Here is a 24788-nt window from a genome sequence, read left to right as displayed (position 1 = left end):
CATGTTGGGAAAACGTGACATCTAACATCATGGCAATTGCTTCAGGAACTGTGTTTTCGGTGGGTTTACTTTTCCAGGTGCGCTGAATCAAAACTCTCCCCTGTCCGTACTGCTGGCCCAGTCTTATGTCGCCATAAGCTCTCAACCGAGCCCGCCCCTGTCTGAGCACCCTTAAAACACCTTCATTTGCTGCCAGGGAACAGCCAATCTGCATGCATGTTAATTCCATTTCAGGGACACACACACACATACCCTGCCTGGAGATGGCTTCTGTGTCTGCAAGGCAGGCTCCAGATTGCAGCCAGTGCCTGTGTGGGCGGGAGAGACAGGATATATGGCTTTTTCACCTTCCGGGCTTCCCACACACAGCCTAGGCACGATTGCTGTCTTTGGCTTCCATCATGAGGTGGGGGCACAGAAGACTATCAGCTCCAACAAAATTAAAATTGGGGTGAAAGCGGGAAAGGCAGCTTGTCAGCTCAGTAGATTAGAACTGTCGGAAGGGCTGGATCCACAGAGGAAGGTCCCTGGGACCCTACAGAGGACCTACTTGCTCAGCATCCATCCTGATTTGCTTCAGGGTGTTTGCACATTTTCCCGTTGGTCAGTCGTTCACCCCACACTTCTCTGTGCCTTTCACTGTCACTTTCCAAACTGCAAAACATATATTTTGATGGGTGGGTGTTTTCAAGGCACGTCTGTTGCACTGTAGCCCTTTGAAATAACCAAGCTCCAGTATGGGCTTGGATCCCTCCTGGAAAGCACCTGACAGTCTGGAGGCGCACGCTGTCACCAACGCAAAGCAGGGTCCAATCCCTGGCATCTCCAAGTAGGGTTGGGATTCACTCTCAATTAGTAAAAACAGGATCTGCACAGGAGCACAGCAACTCATCTCCGGCAGGTCTTGCCCCCTTGAAATAGTTGCTGAGACTGAAGGTCCCCCACCTCCCCACAGCTGCCTAAGTCCCCTCCTCTCCAGGGTTTCCCCCAAGCAATCTGAGACTGTGCCTGCATGAAGCTAACTTCTCCTCTGCCCGCTTCATGCCTCTCCTGGTTCTGGGAGACCAGGAGAGTGAGGTGCTTCTTACAGTGGGAGAGGGAGACACCCATGCCTGTTCACCAGCTGGACTCATCTCTTTGGGCCTCCCTCTTCTTCTGCCTCTGAGTCTGAACTGCTCTCTGCCCCAGCCTCTTCCTGCTCACTAAACCCTGTTGCCTCTCCTGCTTCTGTCACCTCCTCCTCCCAGGCTTCTCCCTCTGACCGCTGAACACCATCCTACCCACCAATCCCCTGGCCCTGTGTCTTCATCCCATGGGACGTTCCCCACCTCCTGCCTCCCACCATTTCTCTGCGTCCAACCAGTCTGTGATACTTGGAGAACTCTGGAGGTAAAAAAACAACAGTGTCCTTGTTCACAACAATGAGAGTCCTTGTTTACTCACTGGCCAATACTCCTTATTCACTGTCCATGCCCTTCTGCAGAAGACTCCATTTTTCTGTCATCTCCATCCTGTTCTGTCATCTCCATCCTGTTAGTGCCATTGGTGGCACTAATGTTTCTGAATATCACTTGCTGGGAATTGCAGGGAGACAGAGTGCTGCTTTGCTTGTGGGCTTCCCATTGAAGCATCTGGTTGGCTACTGTAAGATGCTGGACTAGATGGGCCACTGGGCTGCCCTGGCAGGGCTCTGCTCTTAAGGAAAAGCTGGTAAATGTAAAGCCGGCAGTTTAACACTGGAGATCAATCCTGGATCCTCAGCCGGCTGACTTGATTAAGGGGCAAGAAAAGGAAGGGTGTCTGGGAGTATATTACATCCCTGGTCTCAGCAGGACTATCCTGCTATCCCAGCCTAACTAATGCCGAACATTAAGGAAAGCGAGTGGCCGTGGAATCAGCCTAGAGTCAGCACAACACCCGCGGAGACGGGAGAGGGAACTAATGAAATCGTACGTCAGCTGAGAAGCTGCCCGTCGGCTGAGATAGCACCACATGCATCAAAACAGAAAAGTGAAGCAAAGTAATAAAAACCTAGACTCAGTCAGGAGGGTTCTTCCTCTATAATTTAACTCCAGGTGACAATTATGCAGCAAAGAAGACTTAATTGGACTTTTCCTGCCGCAATCATGCTTGCTTCTCCCTTATTGCTTCAGGAAATCATTTCAACTACGACAGCCCAGAGCTGGCCTACGGCATGATTCTGTTTCAATGCAAGAATATTTCTGAAAAGCATGTCATCGCCGCCTTCCCAGAGCCCTGAATCCAGGAGTTCCTAGATCTTGACTCTCTGAACAGAGCTTCCCCTGCCTTTGAAACATGGCCCTTTTGGCACCTTCCATCCTGAGATAATAGCTCAGCATGTTCCAACTGGGAGATACCACATTTTAGGGGTGCACACTGTCCGCAATATTTTATCCAGACCCTGATTCAGCACTTCGGCAAACACCCCGCCTTCATCTGAGGAGCATCACAGGCTCTCCTATCAGGATCTGAGTCCGTCACCCCAAAAGCTCCCACATTTGTTATTGGGAAATAATATATATATATATATATATTTAATGGCTACAGCTTTTTTCCTCTTTTGGCAGAAATAGATGAAAATTGCAGGAATGCTAGCCCCTCCAAGTGGATAAAGTCTGCCAAATTACAGGCAAATAAATCTGGGGTCTTTTGTGCTGGAAACATTTAAAGTTGATTTGGGGTGAAGAAGAACTATCAATCAATCACCTTTATTGGCATAGGGACAATACAAAAATATATGGGTCAAAGCATAAAATTGGCATCTGTTCATAAGAGGTAATGCTTGAAGACAGAACTATGCAGACCTAATGAAGTTAAAAAAGTTTTAAGTGTCTTTTTAGGGGCATTATACAAATGTGATACTAGATGGCAATGGTGAGCATATGGCAAATTCAACTTATTTTTTAAAACGTGTTTTAAAAAAAGCATTTTTACAGCATTTTTTAAATATGTGCCTAGATTCCACCCTGGTAAAGATTCCACTTTGTGTCTGACCAGCCTATCAAGCAAAGGACATCAGCCTGGTATTTGGAATACATCCAAATCCAATACACTGATCCTAAGTGGTTTACAAATTGCTGGAATAAATAAAAATAAAACTACATTGCGCTGCCCCCAGTTTTGAAACGTTCCTTCCTTCAGGAGGACAGAGATGGCCACACATTTGTCAGGAGTTCCCTGTTCATATTCTCTATTTCCCCCTCACTTTTGGTGGTTTCTGGATGGACCAATTTTGGAGCCTCAAGTCTGTTTCGTTTTATGGTGCTGATTTATAGCTTTATAGTACTGTCTTGTTTATTTGCTTTATAGCACTGCTGCTTATATTCCACTGCACTCTTCATTGCGTTCTCTGATTTGCAATGATGTGACTTATTTATTTTCATGTAAAACTGCACTGGGGTCTCTTGTGACAAAATAAAAAAGGAGCATACAGGAACATTAAATAAATAAAATTATTTACACAGAGCTAGGAAGACGTAGAGCCCCACCCCACTCCATTATTCTGTTCTGCAGAGGAGCTTATTTGGGAGGAATTTTCCTCCTCATCACAAATACAAAGGTAAGATAACGGGACTTCTGGCTTGTCCGGCTGTCTTCCAGATTTGCAAAATGCTTATCTTAAGAAAGGGATGCCCACCCCTGCTAAGTTTTCCACCACATTCAAGAAGCTGCCATTTCCAAACCCTCTTGGTTTGTTGTTGTTTAGTCGTTTAGTCGTGTCTGACTCTTCGTGACCCCATGGACCAGAGCACGCCAGGCACTCCTGTCTTTCACTGCCTCCCGCAGTTTAGTCAAACTCATGCTGGTGGCTTTGAGAACACTGTCCAACCATCTTGTCCTCTGTCATCCCCTTCTCCTTGTGCCCTCCATCTTTCCCAACATCAGGGTCTTTTCCAGGGAGTCTTCTCTTCTCATGAGGTGGCCAAAATATTGGAGCCTCAGCTTCAGGATCTGTCCTTCCAGTGAGCACTCAGGGCTGATTTCCTTCAGAATGGAGAGGTTTGATCTTCTTGCAGTCCATGGGACTCTCAAGAGTCTCCTCCAGCACCATAATTCAAAAGCATCAATTCTTCAGCGATCAGCCTTCTTTATGGTCCAGCTCTCACTTCCATACATCACTACTGGGAAGACCATGGCTTTAACTATACGGACCTTTGTCGGCAAGGTGATGTCTCTGCTTTTTAAGATGCTGTCTAGGTTTGTCATTGCTTTTCTCCCAAGAAGCAGGCGTCTTTTAATTTCGTGACTGCTGTCACCATCTGCAGTGATCATGGAGCCCAAGAAAGTAAAATCTCTCACTGCCTTATTTCTTCCCCTTCTATTTGCCAGGAGGTGATGGGACCAGTGGCTATTCTTGGTACTTTCGCTTAAAAAGGGGAAACCAGCAGAAATGGGGTTTTTTTTCTACAAGGGTGGTGACTCGGGTGTATGGACATTCTGTTATGTTGTGAGCCACTCCTGCCAATGTTTGCTCCCAGAGAGAAAACTAGAGAGTGTGGTACTGCTCGTTATTTTCAGGATTGCTTTGTGATTCTCTCCTCCCCGCCCGATTTGTTGCTCTTTTCCTGCAATGTTTTAAAGGCCATTGTTTGACTTCTCGGACCATAGCTGGACCTCAAGACCCTGGGGATAGCGTGGGGGAGAGTAATGCAAACACAGAGGTCTCCAGCTTCAGAAATCAGGCAGCCAGAGGCTCCTAATTGCATTTGTAAGACAGAAAGGGGGGGAAATCTAATTATCTCCCCAGCACAATTTCTCTCCGCCTTCAGTAGAAGATTCACAAAAGCAGCCTCGGCAGACATCAGATCAGCAGACATGACAACCTTAATCTTCCCAGTTAACTCTTATGTAACTGCATCATATATATATCTTCCTATATACATAGAAATGTAAGGCTGTCGTCGCGCTGCCCCCATTGGAGGATTTGTAGTACCACATCACAATCCAGGATTTGCATCAAGATAAACCCAAGGGGCCACTAAAACTGAACTTAGTAGTTCTGCATGGGGTGGGAAGGGGAAGCTCTAGGGGTCAATAGCGAGATCACAGGGGGTTGGTAAGCAAAATGAGCAGGGGCACAGCTGTGTGTGTGTATGTGTCTGTGTCTGTGTGTTTCTACAGGTAATCTTTTTAGGTTTGCCAGGAACACAATTCTCAGCCACCAAAACAGGAATGTTTTTAGATTCTTCCTAAAAATTAATTATGAGGATTGCCCAGTCTGGCTTGTTAGAGAACTACATTGCAATGGCCTTTGTCTACAAAACAAGAAATACCTGATAAATTAAATGCTGTATTACATTAAATATAATAATTAACAACAGCCCCAGTGTGGTATAGTGATTAGAGAGCCATACTAGGACCTGAGAGACCAGAGTTCAAATCCCCACTAAGCCATGATGCTTAGGCCAGTCACTGCCTCTCAGCATAACCTACGTCACAGGGTAATTGTGGGGAATTAAATGGGGGAGAACCATGTACGCCACCTTAAGTCACGGCTATCTGTCATGGATGCTTTAGTTCAGATTCCTGCATTACAGGGGGTGGGGGTTCAACTAGATGACCCTCAGGGTCCCTTCCAACTCTACAAATCCATGTCTCCTTATAGTTTCTTAGAGAAACAGGTGGAATGTAAATGCAGTAAATGAAATCAAAATAACAGCCGCTGTCTTTTCATTTCAATACCCCATGTTTGCCAGAATATTCCTCAGGTTAGTGAGAGGGCTGCTAACTTCGCAACCTCCTTGTAGGCTTCGCTGAGACACCTGATTTGCCCCCGCAAATCCGCCCCTCGTTGCTTTGCAAAGAGAGACTTGAAATGCACACCAAATGAAGCCCCTGGCTTGTCACAAATTCTGGAGGCAGCTTTAAACCAGGCTGCTTTCCCTCTAGGCTGCCATCTCCACTTCCCTCCCTCCAATCTGTAAAACGGGTACAATAAATACCGAGCCACTTTTGCAGAGCTGCTGTAAACAAATTACCAAGATAATGCGCGCTGAAGTGCTTTGAAGGCCCTGGAAAACACCGGATAAATCCTTGAGTGAAGAACAATGCTTTATTACCATAACATAAATAAATAAATAAAATAGTGCTTACCTGGGCCCCTGCTGGCTAGAGAAAGGAGGTACAGAACAACATCCCAAAACCCTCCTAACAAAGGGAGTTGGTTAGGTGATACTAGTGTGCCAATCCGGTGTTACCACCTGATATAAAAGCTTGGAGACCTGGAATTTGCTGCCCCCCACCCCCACCCCACAGTTCTGAGGAGCATGCAATGGAGTGAAACAATGTCACATCCCTCCTGCAGTATCGCCAGACGATCAGCCTTTCGCTTATCAGCTTATCAAAGTATCAGCATGCAGAATCAGGCCACACCAGGCATGTCACTGCCCCTTTCATAAATACTTATCTCTTCCTTTCTCTGCAACTTTGCTACGGCAAAACTGCGAATGCATTTGGCAGGGTCTCCTAATGAGAATATATTGCCTTCGCCCGAGACCTGGGAGAGGAGACGGTGGAAGAAGACTGGAAAAAATTTAAGATTTATTTGCAAAAATATTGTAAATTGTATGAATGTTAAGCAGGATGTTTGATCATAAACAACTTGGCACCATTGAAACAGACGAAGTGAACTATGAAGATAAGTTAAATTCATGAAAAAATCAAATTTTTAGATAACTATTAGGCTAAGTTTAATGTTTTAAAGAGCAAAATAAACGTATCTAAAATTTTAAGATATAACATTGGAAAATTAGATTGTAAGGTGGGGATAAGGTGATAAATTGCTGGTTTAATTTCTATTAATTTGGAACGCAGGAGCGGGAGATGTGAGGAAGTCCAAAGAAGACAAGAAAATATGTTATGATATGTGATATCTTTGTATGTTTTTCTTTGTGTGTTGTAATCAAAAAACCCTTAATAAATATTATTTAAAAAAAAAGAGAATATATTGCCTTCGCATACTTCTACGATGAGCTAAACATGAAAACAATAGCCAGGGGCTACACCACAGGAAAATATTAGGTTTGGGGATTATATACAGTGGTACCTCGGGTTACATACACTTCAGGTTACAGACTCCGCTAACCCAGAAATAGTACCTCGAGTTAAGAACTTTGCTTCAGGATGGGAACAGAAATTGTGCTCCAGTGGCGCAGCAGCAGTGGGAGGCCCCATTAGCTAAAGTGGTGCTTCAGGTTAAGAACAGTTTCAGGTTAAGAACAGACCTCCAGAACGAATTAAGTTATCAACCCAAGGTACCAGTGTGTGTGTGTGTGTGTGTGTGTGTGTGTGTGTGTGTATTGAGCGATCAGTGAAGTTTTAAAGATATATACCCTGTGACTTGGACTTCAATGATCTCCTAAACCAGGGGTCAGCAACCTTTTTCAGCCATGGGTCAGTCCACCATCCCCCAGAGCATGTGGTGGGCCAGACTATTTTTTTTTTTGGGGGGGGGATGAACAAATTCCTATGCCCCATAAATAACCCAGAGATGCATTTTAAATAAAAAGGACATATTCTCCTCATGTAAAAACACGCTGATTCCCGGACCATCCGCAGCTGGATTGAGAAGGCGATTGGGCCGCATCCAGCCCACGGGCCTTAGGTTGCCTACCCCTGTCCTAAACCTTGATGGAGTGATCAGCGCCGTAGAGCAAGCGCAGCTGAATCTTTAATGCTACATTCACCGTCCTAGCCTTCTTCATAGCTCCTTATGTATTTTTAAAAACGATACACCTGTATACAAGTTCCCTGTGCATCTCTTGATCCTAAAACGATTCCTTGGCGGGGACGGGTTAACAGAGGTAAAAACAAACCATGCAAAACACGCACACACAAACTCCCAGTCGTGTAGCAAGGGAAGCCAGCTGGTTGCTCTTAAACACACAAACCCCGCCAGATTTGGAAACTGAGTTCAAACGAGAAAGGGCCTGTGATGGACTGGCTGGATGCAGAAAAGTGGGGGGGCATCAGCTGGGGAACCCCCAAGGGAACCCCCAGGGGAAGAAGGCTCAGACCCAGGGAATTGGTGGTGGGATGATAAGTGGTCAGAGGGAGAAGAGGGAGCAGACTGGGTGGAGCAGGTATCAAAAGCTGAAGAGGTAAAATGGGCCCTCTGGAACAATATGCACAATGAAACAGCTATCCTTCAAATTTCACTCTTTTCTGAATTTTGTGGCGCAGGTCTCCAAGCAACCTATGTTCGCGAAATGGCACGTTATTTGGGGAAAGTGTGCATGGAAATGAAGATATTTGTGAAAATAACATGCAAAAATACATACTGCTAGGGAAACTGGCTTGCAAAAATGTGGACATTAGTCAAAACTGGATATAAAAATGCCTCTGCTAGGAGAAATTTGCACTAAAATGCTGGTGACCTTTCAGGATTTATTTACCGTATTTTTTGCTCTATAAGATGCACCAGACCATAAGACGCACCTAGTTTTTGGAGGAGGAAAACAAGAAAAAAAAATATTCTGAATCTCAGAAGCCAGAACAGCAAGAGGGATCGCTGCGCAGCGAAAGCAGCGATCCCCCTTGCTGTTCTGGCTTCTGGGATAGCTGCGCAGCCTGCATTCGCTCCATAAGACGCACACATATTTCCCCTTACTTTTTAGGAGGGGAAAAAGTGAGTCTTATAGAGCCAAAAATACGGTATTTTTTAATAACAGATTCCTGCAAAATGTGAACAATGACAAATTGAGAGAACCAAAGTTGACAGATCCTTCCATCACTACTAAGAACACGCCATTCAAATGGCCTGCGCAGAACTGCTTTTCACCCCAGAAACTGAATAAAGCATGTTGCCGAACTTTGAGAATTACACCTGCCCCTTTTCACATATTGGGTCTTCTTGGAACACAAGCTCCATTAAAAAAAATTCACCCCCACCCACCCCCCATGAAAAAGGGAAGCTCGTTTAATACCAGAGTGGAGGAGGCGGGTCAGAGAGATGATTGCACTAATTGTCTCATTACCATTAGCGCCACGATCCTATTAGTCAGCTCAGAAAAAAACGGTTTGTTGATACACAAAGAACAATTAACCAATAATCTGCTCCTTGGCAGAAGAACACAACAGAGGGAAACAACCACGTCCTCAGGTGGCGAGAGGTATTTTAAAACATCAGGAGCACCAACAGCCGCTACTATGGCAACAAAACCGCAGGGGGAGGGGAAACGATTTCCAGATGTGCTCTGCAGGACCTGGCAAAATGTGGTGCATTCAAAGCGACAGGCCGCCACTCCAAGACAGAGCCCCCCCCCAATCCAGCACAATGTGCATAGCACCCCAGGGTGGGGGTCAAGCTTTTTTTGCAAACCAAGGCAGAAAACCTTGCAAGCAACTCTCCCAATCCTTGCTGATGAGAGAGAGAGAGAATACTAATAAATTGAGGAGGTAAAAAATTGCTGGCCTTTCGTGACGCCTCAAACCAGCTGCCAAGGGGAGCTGCTTCAGACAACCGTTTGATGGCTTTGGAGTAGAAGTTTGGCCCAGAAATCCATTTCCCTGAAACCAGAACCCCTGGGTCAACAGCTGAGGCATCGGCTGATGGGGAGCAGGTGGGGTTTGATCCTGCACTGCCTGTGCAGGCCAGTTCCCTGGGGACTGGTGTAGGCAGCCCATTCTGCAGGAGTTAACCCTCGCTCATCGGCTGGTAAGTGGCGCAGGAGTTAAATCTTGCTCTGTCTGGCAAGGTTCCATGCAAACCCCTTCCTCTCAGCTTCCACCTCCTAGCAAAGTTTCCCTTGTAGAAGTCCGCAGGGAAGAGGATGGGTGTGAGAATGAGCAGGATCTGCCTGCCATTGGCTCTGGCTCCAGCCATGGTCTGGGCTCCCTTCTACCCCAGAGTCCCAGTGAGTGTCCACAACCACTGCTGTCATTACCTCTGGCGCCACCTACTGTTGGGCTCCCTGCCTTCCACCCCACCAGGCCCAATTAACTGCATTATGCTACCCCCGGCAAACGGATATTTTATTTTAAACTTTTATTTATTCAGTTTCTATACCACCCTTCATCCGAAGACCACAGGGCTGTTTACAAGAGGAAAACACAAAAAAGACATACCAGAGGAACATACAATAACAAACAAAAAGAATAACAATGTCCGTTCTCCAGACTTTTCACAGAGGAGGCACATGAAGAAAGGCCTCAGATTATGATTGCAGGAGGCTGATCAGTTCAAATGAAATGATGCAAACAAATAAGCAAAATAAAAAATAAAAAATTGTATGTTTGTGTGTGTGAATTCTTACACATTTCAGGAAGTGGGGAAACAAGCCTACACAGCTTATTTTTAAAAAAACCTTTTATTAAAAAAAGTTCTCTCTCCTTCTCATAGGCACACTGGGAAAGAATTCCTTCCCTTTCCCTCTCAATACATTTCCCTCTGGATTTTGTGGTTTTTTTAATCGCCAAAGCCAATTCTGGAGATAAGCCTTCTCAACAGAATGTGGGCTTTTCAATTTGTCCACGGTTGTCTTCTGCATTTGAAAATTACATTCGGTTTAATTGCCGGTAATAGGCTTTTGCTTTCAGGCAGGGAGAGAGAGAGAGAAATGCGTGTACGGTTTAGAAAGGCTGATATCCACTTTGTGAAAAGGGGAATTTGAAAGGCAGAGGCTGCCAGAGACCTGGGTGTCAGCTGCACAGAGCAATTACGGCGGCAGTTCAGAGCCCCCTCTGCCGCCTCCAGATATGTCACAAGCCACGCTGAACTGACAAAACAGGGCCTATGCAAATATATTTAACACTGGAGACGTAAATGCCCCCTTTTTAACTCCCTGCGGCAAAGCAGACGTGGGAAACCTCTGGCCTCCTCAGATGCTAATGAACTACAGTTCCCATTATCCCTGGCCATCAGCCGTACTAGTAGAGAATGGAAACGATTCCCTTCAGCTCCAGTGAGAATGGCAGCATAACATTGAGGTTGATGGGAACATAGCCACTAGGAAGGGTTGGTGTAGATCAGAGGTGGGGAGCCTGTGGCCCCCCAGATATTGTAGGCCTTCAACACCCCTGGTCATGGGTCATGCTAGCTGGAGCTGATGGGAGCCATGGTCCAAAACATCTGGAGAGAACTAGGTTGAAGAAGATGGGTCATACACCAAGGGTGTGGAACCTGCGCCTCTCCAGAACTTGATGGCCACTAATTCCCATCAGTCCCAGCCATCATGACCAATGACCAGGTGTCATGGACTGGCCAGATGCAGAGGAGTGGTGGGAGGCTGGGGAACCCCCAGGGGAAGAAGACTCAGAGCCCAGGGAGTGGTGGTGGGATGACAATCAATGGTCAGAGGGAGAAGGCAACAGAGTTTAGTGAGCAGGAAGTCTATGGCAGAGAGAAGTCACGAATCAGAAGCAGAGACAGAAGCCAGAGAGCAGGGAGGCCAAGAGGCAGATATGAGTCAGGCTGGTGAAGAGGCCAGGGTGTGTCCCTCTCCTGCTGGTCTCCCAGAACCAGAAGAGGCGTGAAGAGGGAGGAGCAAAGACAGACATGATGTGGTCTCAGATTGCTGAGGAAGGACCTGGGAGAGGAAGAGGCTTAGGCAACTGGGGAAAGGCAGTGACCTTCTGTCCCCACAACTGCCTCACAGAGGCAAGATCAACCGGGTTGAGTTGCTGTGCTCACTAGGCATGACCTCCTGAGCAGATCTTGTTTGAAGGCTTAACTTCACTTATGCCATGTGATTTATTGTTGACCTGCTCCTCACACCAGGGATGGTGGGATTCAGAGGCCCACAATATCTGGAGGGCCACAGGTTCCCTAACTCTGATCTACACCAACCTTCCCTGTGGCATGAGTTTTCAAGCAACGCCTTTTCTGAGCATATCAGCGAGCCGTTTCCAGACTGGAGATGGTTGCTGGGACATCCACAGCTTACGTCCGCCACTACAGAGAAGGTCCTGTGCAGCTTCTCCACAACCCACACGGAAACACAGAGGTCGTACGCAGTTTCCTGGTCCCTGCTGGTAATAAGCAACGTGCTGCCATTATATTGTACCATCAATGGCTATTAATAGCACTTAATGGACTGTGCGATTCAGAGAATTTACCCTGTGCCAGCAGTAAAGATATTGCCAAAGGCTTGGTCATCTAATGACGACAGCAGTGTTTCTGTTGGCTCTACAAGATGGGACACAGAAGCGGAGCATATCCTGTCCCCATGGCCACATGGCCACATCGCTCCCTTAAAGGGCGTAACAGCTGCAAGTGAAGTAGCATGTGCCTCTTCACGCTGCAATGGACAGATCAGTCCAATCATTCCACTGCACAGCAGCAGCTGGCAGAGAGCTTGAGAAAAAGAAAAAGAAAAAGGTCACACAGAACAGAGGGAGGAAATTCGCCGCCAGATTCTCCAAGCTCGCACCAGCAAAGCCTTCCAGTGTTGCACATTGGTGGAACATGCTTGTCAGATGGTGGCGTTAAGAGTGAAGGAGGGGAGGATGTCATGCTCAGCTCTGACCCAGCGCCAGACACCGAGTCCTCAAAGGACGGATGAGACAGTCCACAGGTGGAGGACCCAGAGGAGCAGGCAAGGAACTGGAACCAGAGATACCCTCTGGTGGGTGACCTGCTGGGAAATCCTTGGGGCTGTCCGGGGATGGGCAGCCAACCCTTGTTCCTTGAGCATTGAAAGGTCCAAGCCAAGGAAGAACTTCACTGTCGGGGGCATTATGCCTCTGGACACGGTTTGTTGGGGGTCGCAAGTGGGAAGAGAGAGCTCTTGTGCTCAGCTCCTGCCTTGGGGCTTCCAGGTTGGGGCATCTGGGTGACCACTGTGAGCACAGGATGGCTAGACTAGATGGGCCTGATCCACCAGGGCTCTTCTTACATTCATCTATAGGTCCAGAGTCATCTCACAACTCAGGCGTAATGATTGTCAGCTCATGAGTAAAGAATCCCAAGAACTTGACCAGTTGCTAATTATTGAATAGACTTATGTCCTCACATCTTCCTCCAGTGGTGCCCAGGGCAGCAACACTACCAGCAGCTAGGGTTAGGGTGTGGACTTGGAAGCCACTATATAGAAGGTCTCCCTATTAAGCCTTCCAGAAACCACACAGGCCCCCGGCGCCTTGTACTTTGGGGCTGAGCTCCCATTTCTTATCCCCCTTCCTTGTGATATCGACTCTGGGCTGTTTCCTGATTGCTCCTGGATTATGTTTGGAAGCTAGATTGATTCTCTGTGCTTGAGATGGACTGGGATAGCTCTGCCGGTAGAGCATGAGGCTCTTAACCTCAGGGTCGTGAGTTGGAGCCCCATGTTGAGCAAATGATCCCTGCATTGAAGGGGGGTTGGACTAGACGGCCCTCGTACTCTACAATTCTACGACCCTGACTAGTTCAGACTATGCTGCACCTGGAACCCTACTCTCTTGGATAAATGCTTTTGTTGAAAGGCTTTCACCTCTTTGGAGCGAGACCCTGGCCCCCGAGAGCACCTCCTAGACAACAATGGAAGGGAAGAGGGCAGTTGTCTCCGAATCCCAGGCCTGGGATTTATCAGTAGCCCAGAGTCCTTAGGAGAGGGTTCCAGAGGTGGACCTTTGAGCCAGAGAAGGCAAAGTGTGGGTCACAGCAAGGGAAAGGCCCTGCTCTCTGCGCTGACCAAGTGCACAGCTGCCCTGCCCATATCACCAACCTGGGCTTATGGGAAGGACTGAGAAAATAACTCTTGTGTATTGTTTGGAACAAAGGCCTTGGCAGCTTGTGATGTTTTGAGCCAGCCAACTCTCTTCCTAGTTGGATATTATTTATTTAGGGTTTTTAACCTGACTTTCCATTCAAAGAGCACCCAAGGCTACCAGCAACTACAAAAAGAACAAGATCAGAAAATTACACGCACGCACAAAGAACAGAGCCTATTAGTCATATTCCACTCAAAAGCCCTCACTGGGTAAATATCAAATGAGCCAAAGCTCTGCTAAATGAAAGGAGAGGAAGGGTGTTCTCTAAAGCCTGAAGGATCCTGGAGCTTAACTAGAAAAGCACCAGATCAGCACCACGGACAGCTCCAGGAGACAATGCGGTTGCTTCCCTTCCAAAGGCCTCTGATACCAGTCACTGCTCTCATGCCTCCAGGGTTATTCTTGACTGCCAAACAAGATTCTCACAGCACAGGGGAAAACGGCTCAGATTTATTGCGGCACAAGCTTCAGGGGCTTACAGACAGACTGGAGAAAGTGGGCTGGGAATCTGCTAGCCTTTACGATGCTCCCAGACTTCATTCATAAAACTGATGGAGGGAAGCTGTCAAGCTCCAGCCCCAAAACGCAAAGGCAGCAGCTGTTCCTTGAAAAGCAAGGAAGAGGTCTTTATTCTGGCTGATAGCAGCTCAGGCTCAGCTGCAAGGGTAAGGTCCAGAAAACAGGACCCCAAGGAAGAGGAGCAAGGCAAGAGCTTTAGAACTGAACGGAAGCAGACTGAAGAAACCCCAACTGAAGAATCATGGCAAGAAAAATTGACGGACTATGCAGAACTGGCAAAACTGACATACAAGCTACGGGACAAGGATAACTGTGAGATGAGTGGGAACCCTTTACAAAGTATCTGAAGACGCAACAAAGTGAACTGGACTCCTTGGCAGGTTCTGAATAAACATTCACAAACCTTTTATTGATAATAATCAGCTAAATAGTTTGAGGATCTATACAACTTTGTAACATGCAGAAGACAGCAGTCTCAGAGAAACCAAAGACTGGAAGTGAGGGATGTCAGGGGGTGGGGGTGGGTGGGTTTTGTGTGGAAGGGTGGGGGGAGGGAGGAAAAACAGGGGGGGGGGGAACAAGGGTGATATGTTTTTGGATAATATGTCTTGTTTTAATTTTGAATAAAAAACCTTTTTTTCAAAAAAGAACTGAACGGAAGCTATACAGATGTCCCAACAGAGGACACATCCCTCCCACAGAGCTTTAAAAGAAGAGGCAGTAGACTCGCTCAAGGGACTCTCTCCCCCTACGGCTCCACCACGTACCTGCTGGGCAGGTGTGTCTGATCCCACCTATGTGGGATATGTGTTGATATGTGTTGGGATATGTGTTGATAGATACGATAGTGCAAGTTAATCGCTCGCCAGCTGCTAGCAGTTGCTAAGGTCTCCTAGTGAGGCTTGGGAAGGAATCCACTTCCCCGCACGGAATGTGAGAGGGTGCCTGTAATTAGTGTTTTTGAGCAACGGAGGTGAGGTTGGCTGTTGTGATCACACCTTGGCTAATTGAAAGGAGAACTGCAAAGCCTTTTCAACAGGTTTGGAAAAATGGCCTTGATTGGGGGGGCGGGGCGGATTATGAATTGCGTGTGTGTACGAATAGGCAAATTCTATGCTCAGGATCATTGGAATTTAAAATAAAAACTGCCAGTATTGTAATGCTATTATAGAAATCTACGGTGCCAACTGCACTTGGGAGTACTGTATAGGGTTCTGGTCGCCCCACCTCAAAAAGGAGTTGGAAAAGGTTTCAGAAAAGGGCAAGCAAACTGATTGAGGGGATGGGGCGATTCCTCTATAAAGAAAGGTTGCAGCGTCCGGGACTTTTTAGTTTAGAGAAAACACCAGTAAGAGGCGACATAATGGAAGTTTATAAAATTAAGCCTGGCGTGGAAGAGGTGGATAGAGAAATGTTTTTCTCCCTCTCTCGTAACACTAGTGGGCATCTGAATGAAGCTGAATGATGGAAGATGCCGGGCAGATAAAATGCAGCATTTCTCCATGTGGTGCATAGTGAAACTACGGAACTCACCGCCACAGGAAGCAGTGAGGGCTACCAGCCTAGAGGATGAGACACATTCATGGCTACAAAAGGCTTCTTGGCATGATGGCTGTGCTCTGCTCCCACTGTTGGAGGCGATCATGCTTCTGAATACCCCTTGCTGGAAACCACGGAGGGGGAGAACGCTCTTGCGCTTGGGTCTCGCTTGCAGGTTTTGCACCTGCATCTGACCGGCCATGGTGAGAACAGAACGCCGGACGAGATAGGACCAGCAGGCTCCTTCTTATGTTCTCATATTATCTATATCTGCTTATCTCCCCTCTCATCCAGCTTGTTGCGAGGCTCGTTCCCGTTCTATTTTTGAAAGCCGCCCCACACAAGAGGGTGAGTCACTCGCCTGCAAGCACACTTCTCCTTACCCAACAGTTTGGGCTCTTTTGATTGGGTCTGAGGTTTTGCCAGCCTCGCTGCCAGTCAGTGGGGATTCATTCTCCCATTCTTTATTGGGGCTTCCCGGGTGCCAGGGGCAGCGTTGATATACAGATCTGCCTTTGGAATCCCGGTGAAAGCAAGCTCGCGCCTCTCACTTAGTTTGCAAGAGGCTCCTTTATCATTATATTGGGGGGGGGGGTGTTGAGTCATGTTCTTATGCAGCTGCATTATTTTACAGTATACTTTCTGGATGCCTCACGATCATATTATAAAGCAGTCGTGTTCTGTGTTACGAATCAAGCACTGGTAGGATTTGTTTCTTTGCATTTTCCAACCTATTTCTTAATCAATAAAGAATCGGGTGTGGCCCAAGCAAATTTTTACTCTGAAAGGGTGGCCGAGAGAAAAAAGTTTGAGAACCACAGGTCTACAGTGAATGGCAGCAGCCCTAAAGCGTTGCAGGCAGGGGCTGCTCCCAGCATCTAAATGCAAACCAGAGAGCTAAGGTCCCTTCCCCAAGTGCTTTCTTGCTCTCCTCCACATAAGCATCACAGAAGAGGAAGTGATTCTCAGGGAGGTGGACAGGTGAGCTGGCCTGGCTTCACAGCATCAAGAAACAGCGTTAGAAATTCCCCAGGTGCCTTTTGCGATTGGTGTCAGTCCAAGGGCGACCACCAAGTTGGTGACTCTCGTCTCCATCTGGCTGGCCCCTCCGGTTTTCTTAAGCAGGTAAGCAGAAGAGCATATTTATTGCATTTACAGTGGTACCTCGGGTTAAGAACTTAATTCGTTCTGGAGGTCTGTTCTTAACCTGAAACTGTTCTTAACCTGAAGCACCACTTTAGCTAATGGGGCCTCCTGCTGCCGCTGCGCCGCCGGAGCCCGATTTCTGTTCTCATCCTGAAGCAAAGTTCTTAACCCGAGGTACTATTTCTGGGTTAGCAGAGTCTGTAACCTGAAGTGTATGTAACCTGAAGCGTCTATAACCTGAGGTACCACTGTATATCCCGACTTTTTCTCCAAGGAGTACAGTGGTACCTCTGGTTGCAAATGGGATCCATTCCAGAGGCCCGTTCGCAATGTGAAAAACCCGCAACGTGAAGTGCCGTATCTGTGCAGGTGCGTGGTGCGATCTGGCACTTGTGCACATGCGCGAAGTGTGATTTTGTGAAACCCAGAAGTAACTCTTTCCGGTACTTCTGGGTCGCCGCAGCAAACTTAACATGAGGTATGACTTTACACGGTTCACCTCCCTCCTTGGTCAGTTCCCTACAACGGCCCTGTGAGGTAGGCTAAGGGGCTGTGACTGACTCCAAGGTCACCCAGAGAGCTTCAGGACTGAGGGGGGATTTGAACCCCGATCTCCCAAGTCCTGGTCTGACACTCTAACCTCTACACCACACTGGCTCCCTAGAGCACTTCTGCTATGGGGCAGCTCTATAAATTAAGTAGGTAAACAAGCATGGAGAAAGCAAAATGTCACTTAGAGAAGGATCTGAAATATTTTCCTTGAAGCTTGAATTTGTTTTATTCTGGATTGTTTTATTTGATGTTTCAAAGTCTTGGAAACCATTTTGAGATTTCCCCCCTTTAAAAGATAGAGATATAGAAATGAAATGAATAATAATAATAATAAATTGCAATGTATAAAAAAGGACACCTAGACACTCTGTTGTGGTGACCGTAACCTAGGTTTAAGGTCCCATTTGGTGATTAAAGGTAAAGGGACCCCTGACCATTGGGTTCAGTCGTGAGCAACTCTGGGGTTGCGGTGCTCATCTCACTTTATTGGCCAAGGGAGCCAGCGTACAGCATCCAGGTCATGTGGCCAGCATGACTAAGTCGCTTCTGGTGAACTAGAGCAGCGCACGGAAACACCGTTTACCTTCCCGCTGGAGTGGTACCTATTTATCTGCTTGCACTTTTGATATGCTTTCAAACTTCTAGGTTGGCATGAGCAGGGACCGAGCAACGGGAGCTCACCCTGTCGCGGGGATTCGAACCGCCGACCTTCTGATTGGCAAGTCCTAGGCTCTGTAGTTTAGCCCACAGTGCCACCCGCATCCCTATTTGGTGATTAAAAGGTAAAGGGACCCCTGACCATTAGGTCCAGTCGTGGCCGACTCGGGGGTTGTGGCGCTCATCTCGCTTTATTGGCCGACGGAGCCAGCCTTCAGCTTCTGGGTCATGTGGCCAGCATGACTAAGCCGCTTCTGGCAAACCAGAGCAGCGCACGGAAATGCCGTTTACCTTCCCGCCAGAGCAGTACCTATTTATCTACTTCACTTTGACATGCTTTCGAACTGCTAGATTTGCAGGAATTTGGTGATTAGCTTATACTATATCTGAGTTTCTAACACTGTCCAGAAAGCTGCATTAAGTTTGACTGGGGTGGCCTGCATTTAAGCCTCAAAGCCGCACCCCCACTTTCCAGACAGATGCATTTGTTGCAGACAGCTCCCAGGCTCAGTGACCGCAGGCAATGAATGCCCTGAAGGCTGCTTGACTCCATCTCCTACAAGACAGACAAGAGATCAGGGTGTTGCATCGATTTTCGGGCCTCAGGAAGCACAGCGTCGCTCATTACCAGGGCTGTCAATCGACCACAATACTCTGCAAGTGTGCGGAATGTGGAACTGTGCACAGAATCAATCTGTCTGCAAAGCTCAGGCTTATTTGACTTTTTTTTAAAAGTGCTTATCAGGCTTGGTTTTAAATCAAGAGAGACCTGATTGATTTGCAAGTAGACAAAGCCATTTAATTGTTGATTCAGGCTATTCCCCTCGACTGATCCTATCCAGCAGAGAATTGGCTGCCTGGCTACAGAGGCTCCTAACCTGGTTGCGCTGTTCAATGGCAGGTCAGTGCAGGAGTAAGAAGCAGCCTTATCTATGATGTGATCATGGATGAGGGAACTGAACTGGCTTGTGTAACCAAGACCTGGGTGGGTGAATTGCTTTTCTGCAATGCAGTTCTCCAGCTAAGGAATGCATATAGCAGGGTAAAGGTGTTCACAAGAACGCATTAAAATGCACGTATTAGTGAAAATGACGTACAAAAATGCATCCTATTAGGGGGAATTGGTTGCAAAAATGTCTATATTGAGCGGAGTATATTAGGGAAATCTGCAATGAAATGCTGTGAATTTAAAGACTTAAAGAAAAAAGCTGGGATGGGGAGAGATTGCAACTGAATACAATAGGCAGGTTCATAATTGATCACTGACATTATTGATATTTACCCTAAGATTATTAAATAGTCACTGCTGTGATAATTAAGTACATTGGTATAATAATGTTTTCTAGAATAACGTGTTGATGTATGATTATGCTGCATTTCAGTTTTTACTCTTTTAGTATACATCTAATTGAAAAATGTAAAAAAGGAAAAAAGGGGGCAACATGCTACAACAAACAGACCAGATCACTTTGTCACAAGTGGCCAATAGTCCAGAGCAAAATGCACCTTGCGCCCGGCTACTTTCGAACACTGACCCCACTCATCTGACTGGGCTGACCCAGCTGATCTGGGCAGCTCCCAACAAAATATAAAAACACAATTAAACATCTTCCTGATACCGTAATTTGAATAATGTAATAATTTGAATGACGTTAAGAATAACCCTGCTGGATCATGCAAGTGGCTCATCTACTCCAGCATCCTCTTCTCACAGTGGCCAACCAGATGCCTGTGGGACACCCCCAAGCACAACCTGAATACAAAACCTGCACTTTCCCTTCCTGCAGTTTCCAGCTGCTGGCATTCAGAAGCATTACGATATATATGATACAATATCTTTATTGTCATTGTCCCATGCAGAACAACGAAATTGAAAAACTGCATAAAACTACATAAAAACTACAGAAAACTACTACAAAGCTACATAAAACATTCAGAAACCCCTAAAAACTCTGAAACCCCATTTTAAAATACACTATACTATAGAGACCCCTTATGCTGCGTTTATAACCAGAATTGCATTTGCGTAGAAGCTGTTTCTCAGGCGGCTAGTCCTGGCCTTTATAACCCTATACCTTCTTCCAGAAGGCAGAAGCTGAAAGAAATCATTTCCGGGGTGCGTACTATCCTGCGCTATCTCTGCCGCTTTCTTATGGCACCTGGCAGCATAGATTTGATCTAAGGTGGGAAGAGTGCACCCAGTTATTCTCTCTGCAGTCTTTACAACCCTGGATAGCATTGTTTTTTCCTTGGCCGTGCAGCTCCCAAACCACACACAGACTGCTGCTGGCATTCAAGTTAGAACATAGTCATTGTGGTGAGCAGCCCTTGATAACCTTGCCCTCCATAGATTTGTCCAATCCTCTGTTAAATCCATCCAAGTAGATGGCCATCCTTGCCTCTTGTGGCAGAGAGTTCCATAGGTTAACCATGCGCTGCGCCTCGCCGCCCTTCAGCACAACCATCCGACCTGCTGGGGATGCTCTGCATAAACTTTGCAAACACTTCCCATCTCTCCAGAGACTGCAAAAAGACATTCCTGGGGTACTGGGGAGGCAGATTGTAATACAACCCTTTTCCTAGGTGGGAAGGGCTGCCAAGCAACTAACATTTCAGGTGTTGTTAACAAAAAGCGAAATGAAAAAAGGTTGCCAATAAAACAGTCATTTGAAGCACAAGCCACAACTCCGCAAAAAAACGAACAAAAAAAAAAACCAGCCTCTGTGCCAGTAAAGAGGCCTAGCAGGGGGATCTTATTTTATTTCCTTAAAGTGGGGAATCAATCAAAAACCACTAGTGTTGAACAGCGGGTGTCAATCAAATGGAACAGCACTCACCTACCTCCGCACGGCGCTGAAGCAAAACATAAAATGATCCACACAAATAGTTGAGTAGGAGGGAATGTACTACATAGAAGGACCATGTGAAAGAGGTTTGTCCCAAATGGAAACTTTATCCATCTAGTGCCATGCTATATATCCACGATCCTCTCAACGAAAGAGATCAGAAACTGAACCTAGAGGTCTTTCAGGAAGCAGAAGGGGAAACCAACGAGGTGGAGACATGCAATGACCATCTTCAAATATCTTAAGGGTTAGTAGAGTGCCTGTACTTTCTAGGGGAGTTATTGTTATTAATTTGTTACTTGATTAGTCACTTTGCTCCTAAAAATGTCTGAAAAGTGACCTGCTAACACAACAAAAATACTAAAACCTAAAAAACAAAACACATGCTTCCATACAAATAGAAGACAGCGCCAGCAGATCCTGCCCCACCAAAAGAGGTCAGAAATACTTAAAAACCCTTCAAACTAAGGGCCAAGAGTGCCTTAAACTAAACTGAGAGGGCTCCAGGTGAGCCTCCACAGGGAGGACATTCCACAAGTGGGGAGCCACCACTGCAAAGGCCTTGCGTTGCCTCCCTCCTGCGGAGGGGCACACAGGGTATTCTGTGCCCACTGGTTCAAAACGGCTGGTGATCAGGGAGGGGCCATAGCACAGTGGCGGAACATCTGCCTTGTCTCCTAACAACGGCTCAGCAATAAAGTTCCTGGCTCTCTAAACTCTACAATCTGATTAAAGCCGGTGTATTCAACTGTGGCTAATGTAGTCATGATTTGCAACATGCATTCCAGGCACAGAACTTGTGGTTCTGTTGGGCTGCAAAGCTGTTGCAGCGCGCGCGTGCGCACACACACATACAGTGCATGGTAGTAAAATTACAAAGGACACCCTAGTTTACACCAGCTTGGAGCTCCAGCAATTTTGTTACTTACCACATAATACAGTGACGAAGCAACGGTTTGTCACTTGCTGCTTGATGCAATGATAACGCAACTGTTTTGTGCATGGCAACACAACAATTATTCACTTACCGCACAATGCAATGACGTGGCTGCTGTCTTCGTGCACAAACTTCCGGGTGACAGCTTCTTCCATGATCTGCTTCACCTGAACAGGAATAGATAAAGAAGTTTATGTGTGGAAAGCAACACTCGATGGGTCATAAAGACGCAGAGGGAGAACCTTAGAGAGTCCGGCAACAGGTTGGGCTGTTTGTCTAGGCAAGTTTTGCCCAAAGAGACTGCAGGTTTCCAGGCCTCAGGCAGAGTAAGTATCTTTCCCCACAACCTGGTACCTGATTCCTTCATGACAGGGGATGCCAAGCACTGAGCGCAGAAGTTTCACATGCAAATGTGCTCTGCTTCTCGGCTGCAAGACCCCAGCTCACTCGGCGGTGGAGCATCAGGCGGGCCTGAGAAAGCTCGGTTGGTAGAGCATTGTGGGTTGTGGGTTCGAGCCCCACGTCGGGCAAAAGATGCCTGCACTGCAGGGGGTTGGACTAAATGACCCTCAGGGTCCCTTCCAACTCTACAATTCCAGAAGTCTACAACCTGCTATTCCATGCAAAAAATAATAATCCAAGGATCAGTCCTCAACAGTATCTCCTGGTAGGGTGACCTAGACCCTGCAGAGCGGCTGCCAGTCAGTGCAGACAACAGTGAGATAGATGTTCTGATTCAGTAGAAGGCTGAGTTCTCTGTCCTATGTTCCCACTGACTCTATGAATGAGAGGAATGTATTGGCCATCTATCCCAATGGCACTGCAGAGGGTTGGACAAGATGACCGCTGGGGTCCCTTCCAACTCAACGATTCTATGATTTTATCCCGGTATTAACCGCTTTGACTGGCAAAGATCCTCCAGGGTCTTGGGGACTGATTTTCCCCGGGCCAATGTCGAAGGGGCCATTGCCAGGCTGCCCTCTGGTGCCCCCCTCATGCCAATGGGTGTCTCTGCCGATCCTTTATTTCCGCCAGATGACAGAGTGGTGAGCTCTTGCCACTAAGTCCTCTTAAGGGGGAGCAGTTAATTAGGAAAAGAGAAAAAGTAGCAGATGGAAAACTGCTGATTTTCCTCTGCTCCAAATCACCCCTCCAATCCTCCGAAAACAAAGCAGCTGTCTTGAGGGAGCTTTTATACCTGTTTCTGTCCAGCATGCAAGCCTGCTTTGATGTTCAGTCTAAGTGACAATCCCATGGCCCTCGCTGGTTTTTGCTGGGTGTTGCTGTGTCAGTGTATTAAAGAAAGCAGTGCTCTAACCCTGTGCGTTTGGCTGTTTTTCGACAGCAGCAGAACAAAAACAAACAAATAAATCTCCACCCTGCGAGGAGGAGCCAAGCATCCCCGAAAGATGTCTCACAGTGACCTTTCACGCCTGCCTTAGAACAAAGCCAAATGAGTGCAGGATCAGAGCAAATCGAACAGGAGGCCATGCAGGAAGGCACCGAGGGTTTCGTTTTTGTTTGCACTGACATTCTGCAGCAAGCACCACTGGGGGAAAAAGATGCTTCCCAGCACAGCTGGACAGAAAGCAAATTGAAAGAAGAATTATTTGCAAGCAATTGGCTTAAGGCAGAGGAGGGAAGGAAAACAAAGGAGCACACTGAACAGGCAAGAACCTCTGCAGGAAGAAGAAGAAGCGTGATGGCAGCGTTGCAAAGCTGCCACCCCCTTCGCTTGCTTTGGAAAACATTATTGTCTCTGGATCTTTGGCCAAGCCAAATGTGAGTGGGGAGCCACAGCCAGGTTTGCCTGTTTGCTTATTTATTCCTTCTTTTCCCAGCGTTCTGGCTGCAACCGCCATTCACCAGACAGCCAAAACTACGCCACCAGTCCACAAAAGGAATGGATCAGCAGACTTGAGATTTGCAGAAGCAGAACATTTTTTCAGAAAAAAATTCAGAGACACTGACTCCCGCCCCCCACCCCCCAAAAAAACCCCACATCCTATTTATGGGAGGTTGTGGTCTCTCCTTCCTTGGAGGGTTTTAAGCAGAGGCTGGATGGTCATCTGTCATGGAAGCTTTAGTGGAGATTCCTGCGTTGCAGGGGGTTGGACTAGATGACCATAGGGGTCCCTTCCAACTCTACAATTCTGTGATTCTATGATCAAATTCATTTGCTGGCTATGGAATGCTGGCTAAAGTCCCATCTGCACTACACATTTCAAACAGCATCATGCCACTTTAAATACAGTGGTACCTCGGGTTACATATGCTTCAGGTTACATACGCTTCAGGTTACAGACTCCCCTAACCCAGAAATAGTACCTTGGGTTAAGAACTTTGCTTCAGGATGAGAACAGAAATCGTGCTCCGGCGGCACGGCGGCAGCAGGAGGCCCCATTAGCTAAAGTGGTGCTTCAGGTTAAGAACAGTTTCAGGTTAAGAATGGACTTCCGGAACGAATTAAGTACGTAACCAGAGGTACCACTGTACTTTCAAACATGGCTTTCCCCCCAAAATCCTGGGAACTGAAGGGCACTGAGGGTGGTTTGAGAATCTCTATTCTGTCCACAGAGCTACAGTTCCCCAAAACGGTTAAACAATCGATCCCTTTTTCCTGGGGAATTCTGTTTTGGGATGGGAGCATGACAGCTGGAAGCTCCAAACATCTGGAGGACACCCAGTTGGCGAAGTGTGTTTTAGAAGGACATGAAAACACAGCTGGAGTCGCCCCCAAGTGCTTAACCAGTTCTGAGCCCAAGCGCTTGCTGCACAGGGCACTGAAGCCTGTCTAGGGTGTCTATCCGAAAAGGAGGAGGCAGTGAGGAGTAAAAACACTGCAGGATAAATCCTATGGGTTTCTCAAAAACAAGCCATTT

General features: G+C 47.0%; 1 protein-coding gene across 8 annotated transcripts in view; it reads right to left on the bottom strand.

Annotated features, from left to right (window-relative positions):
• SGSM2 (small G protein signaling modulator 2) overlaps nucleotides 1-24788 on the bottom strand; it is an 83517-nt gene that overhangs the window by 45175 nt on the left and 13554 nt on the right. For all 8 annotated transcript variants that reach the window (XM_079955446.1, XM_079955443.1, XM_079955442.1 and 5 more), the window contains exon 2: nucleotides 21998-22073. In XM_079955446.1, the coding sequence (XP_079811572.1) occupies nucleotides 21998-22073 (76 nt within the window). The remainder of the gene's footprint in view (nucleotides 1-21997; nucleotides 22074-24788) is intronic.

The sequence above is a fragment of the Podarcis cretensis genome (genome assembly GCF_951804945.1).
Source record: "Podarcis cretensis genome assembly, chromosome: 15".
Lineage (NCBI taxonomy): Eukaryota > Metazoa > Chordata > Lepidosauria > Squamata > Lacertidae > Podarcis > Podarcis cretensis.
Note: the sequence above shows the minus strand (reverse complement) of the source record. Positions and strands in the feature narration are given on the sequence as shown.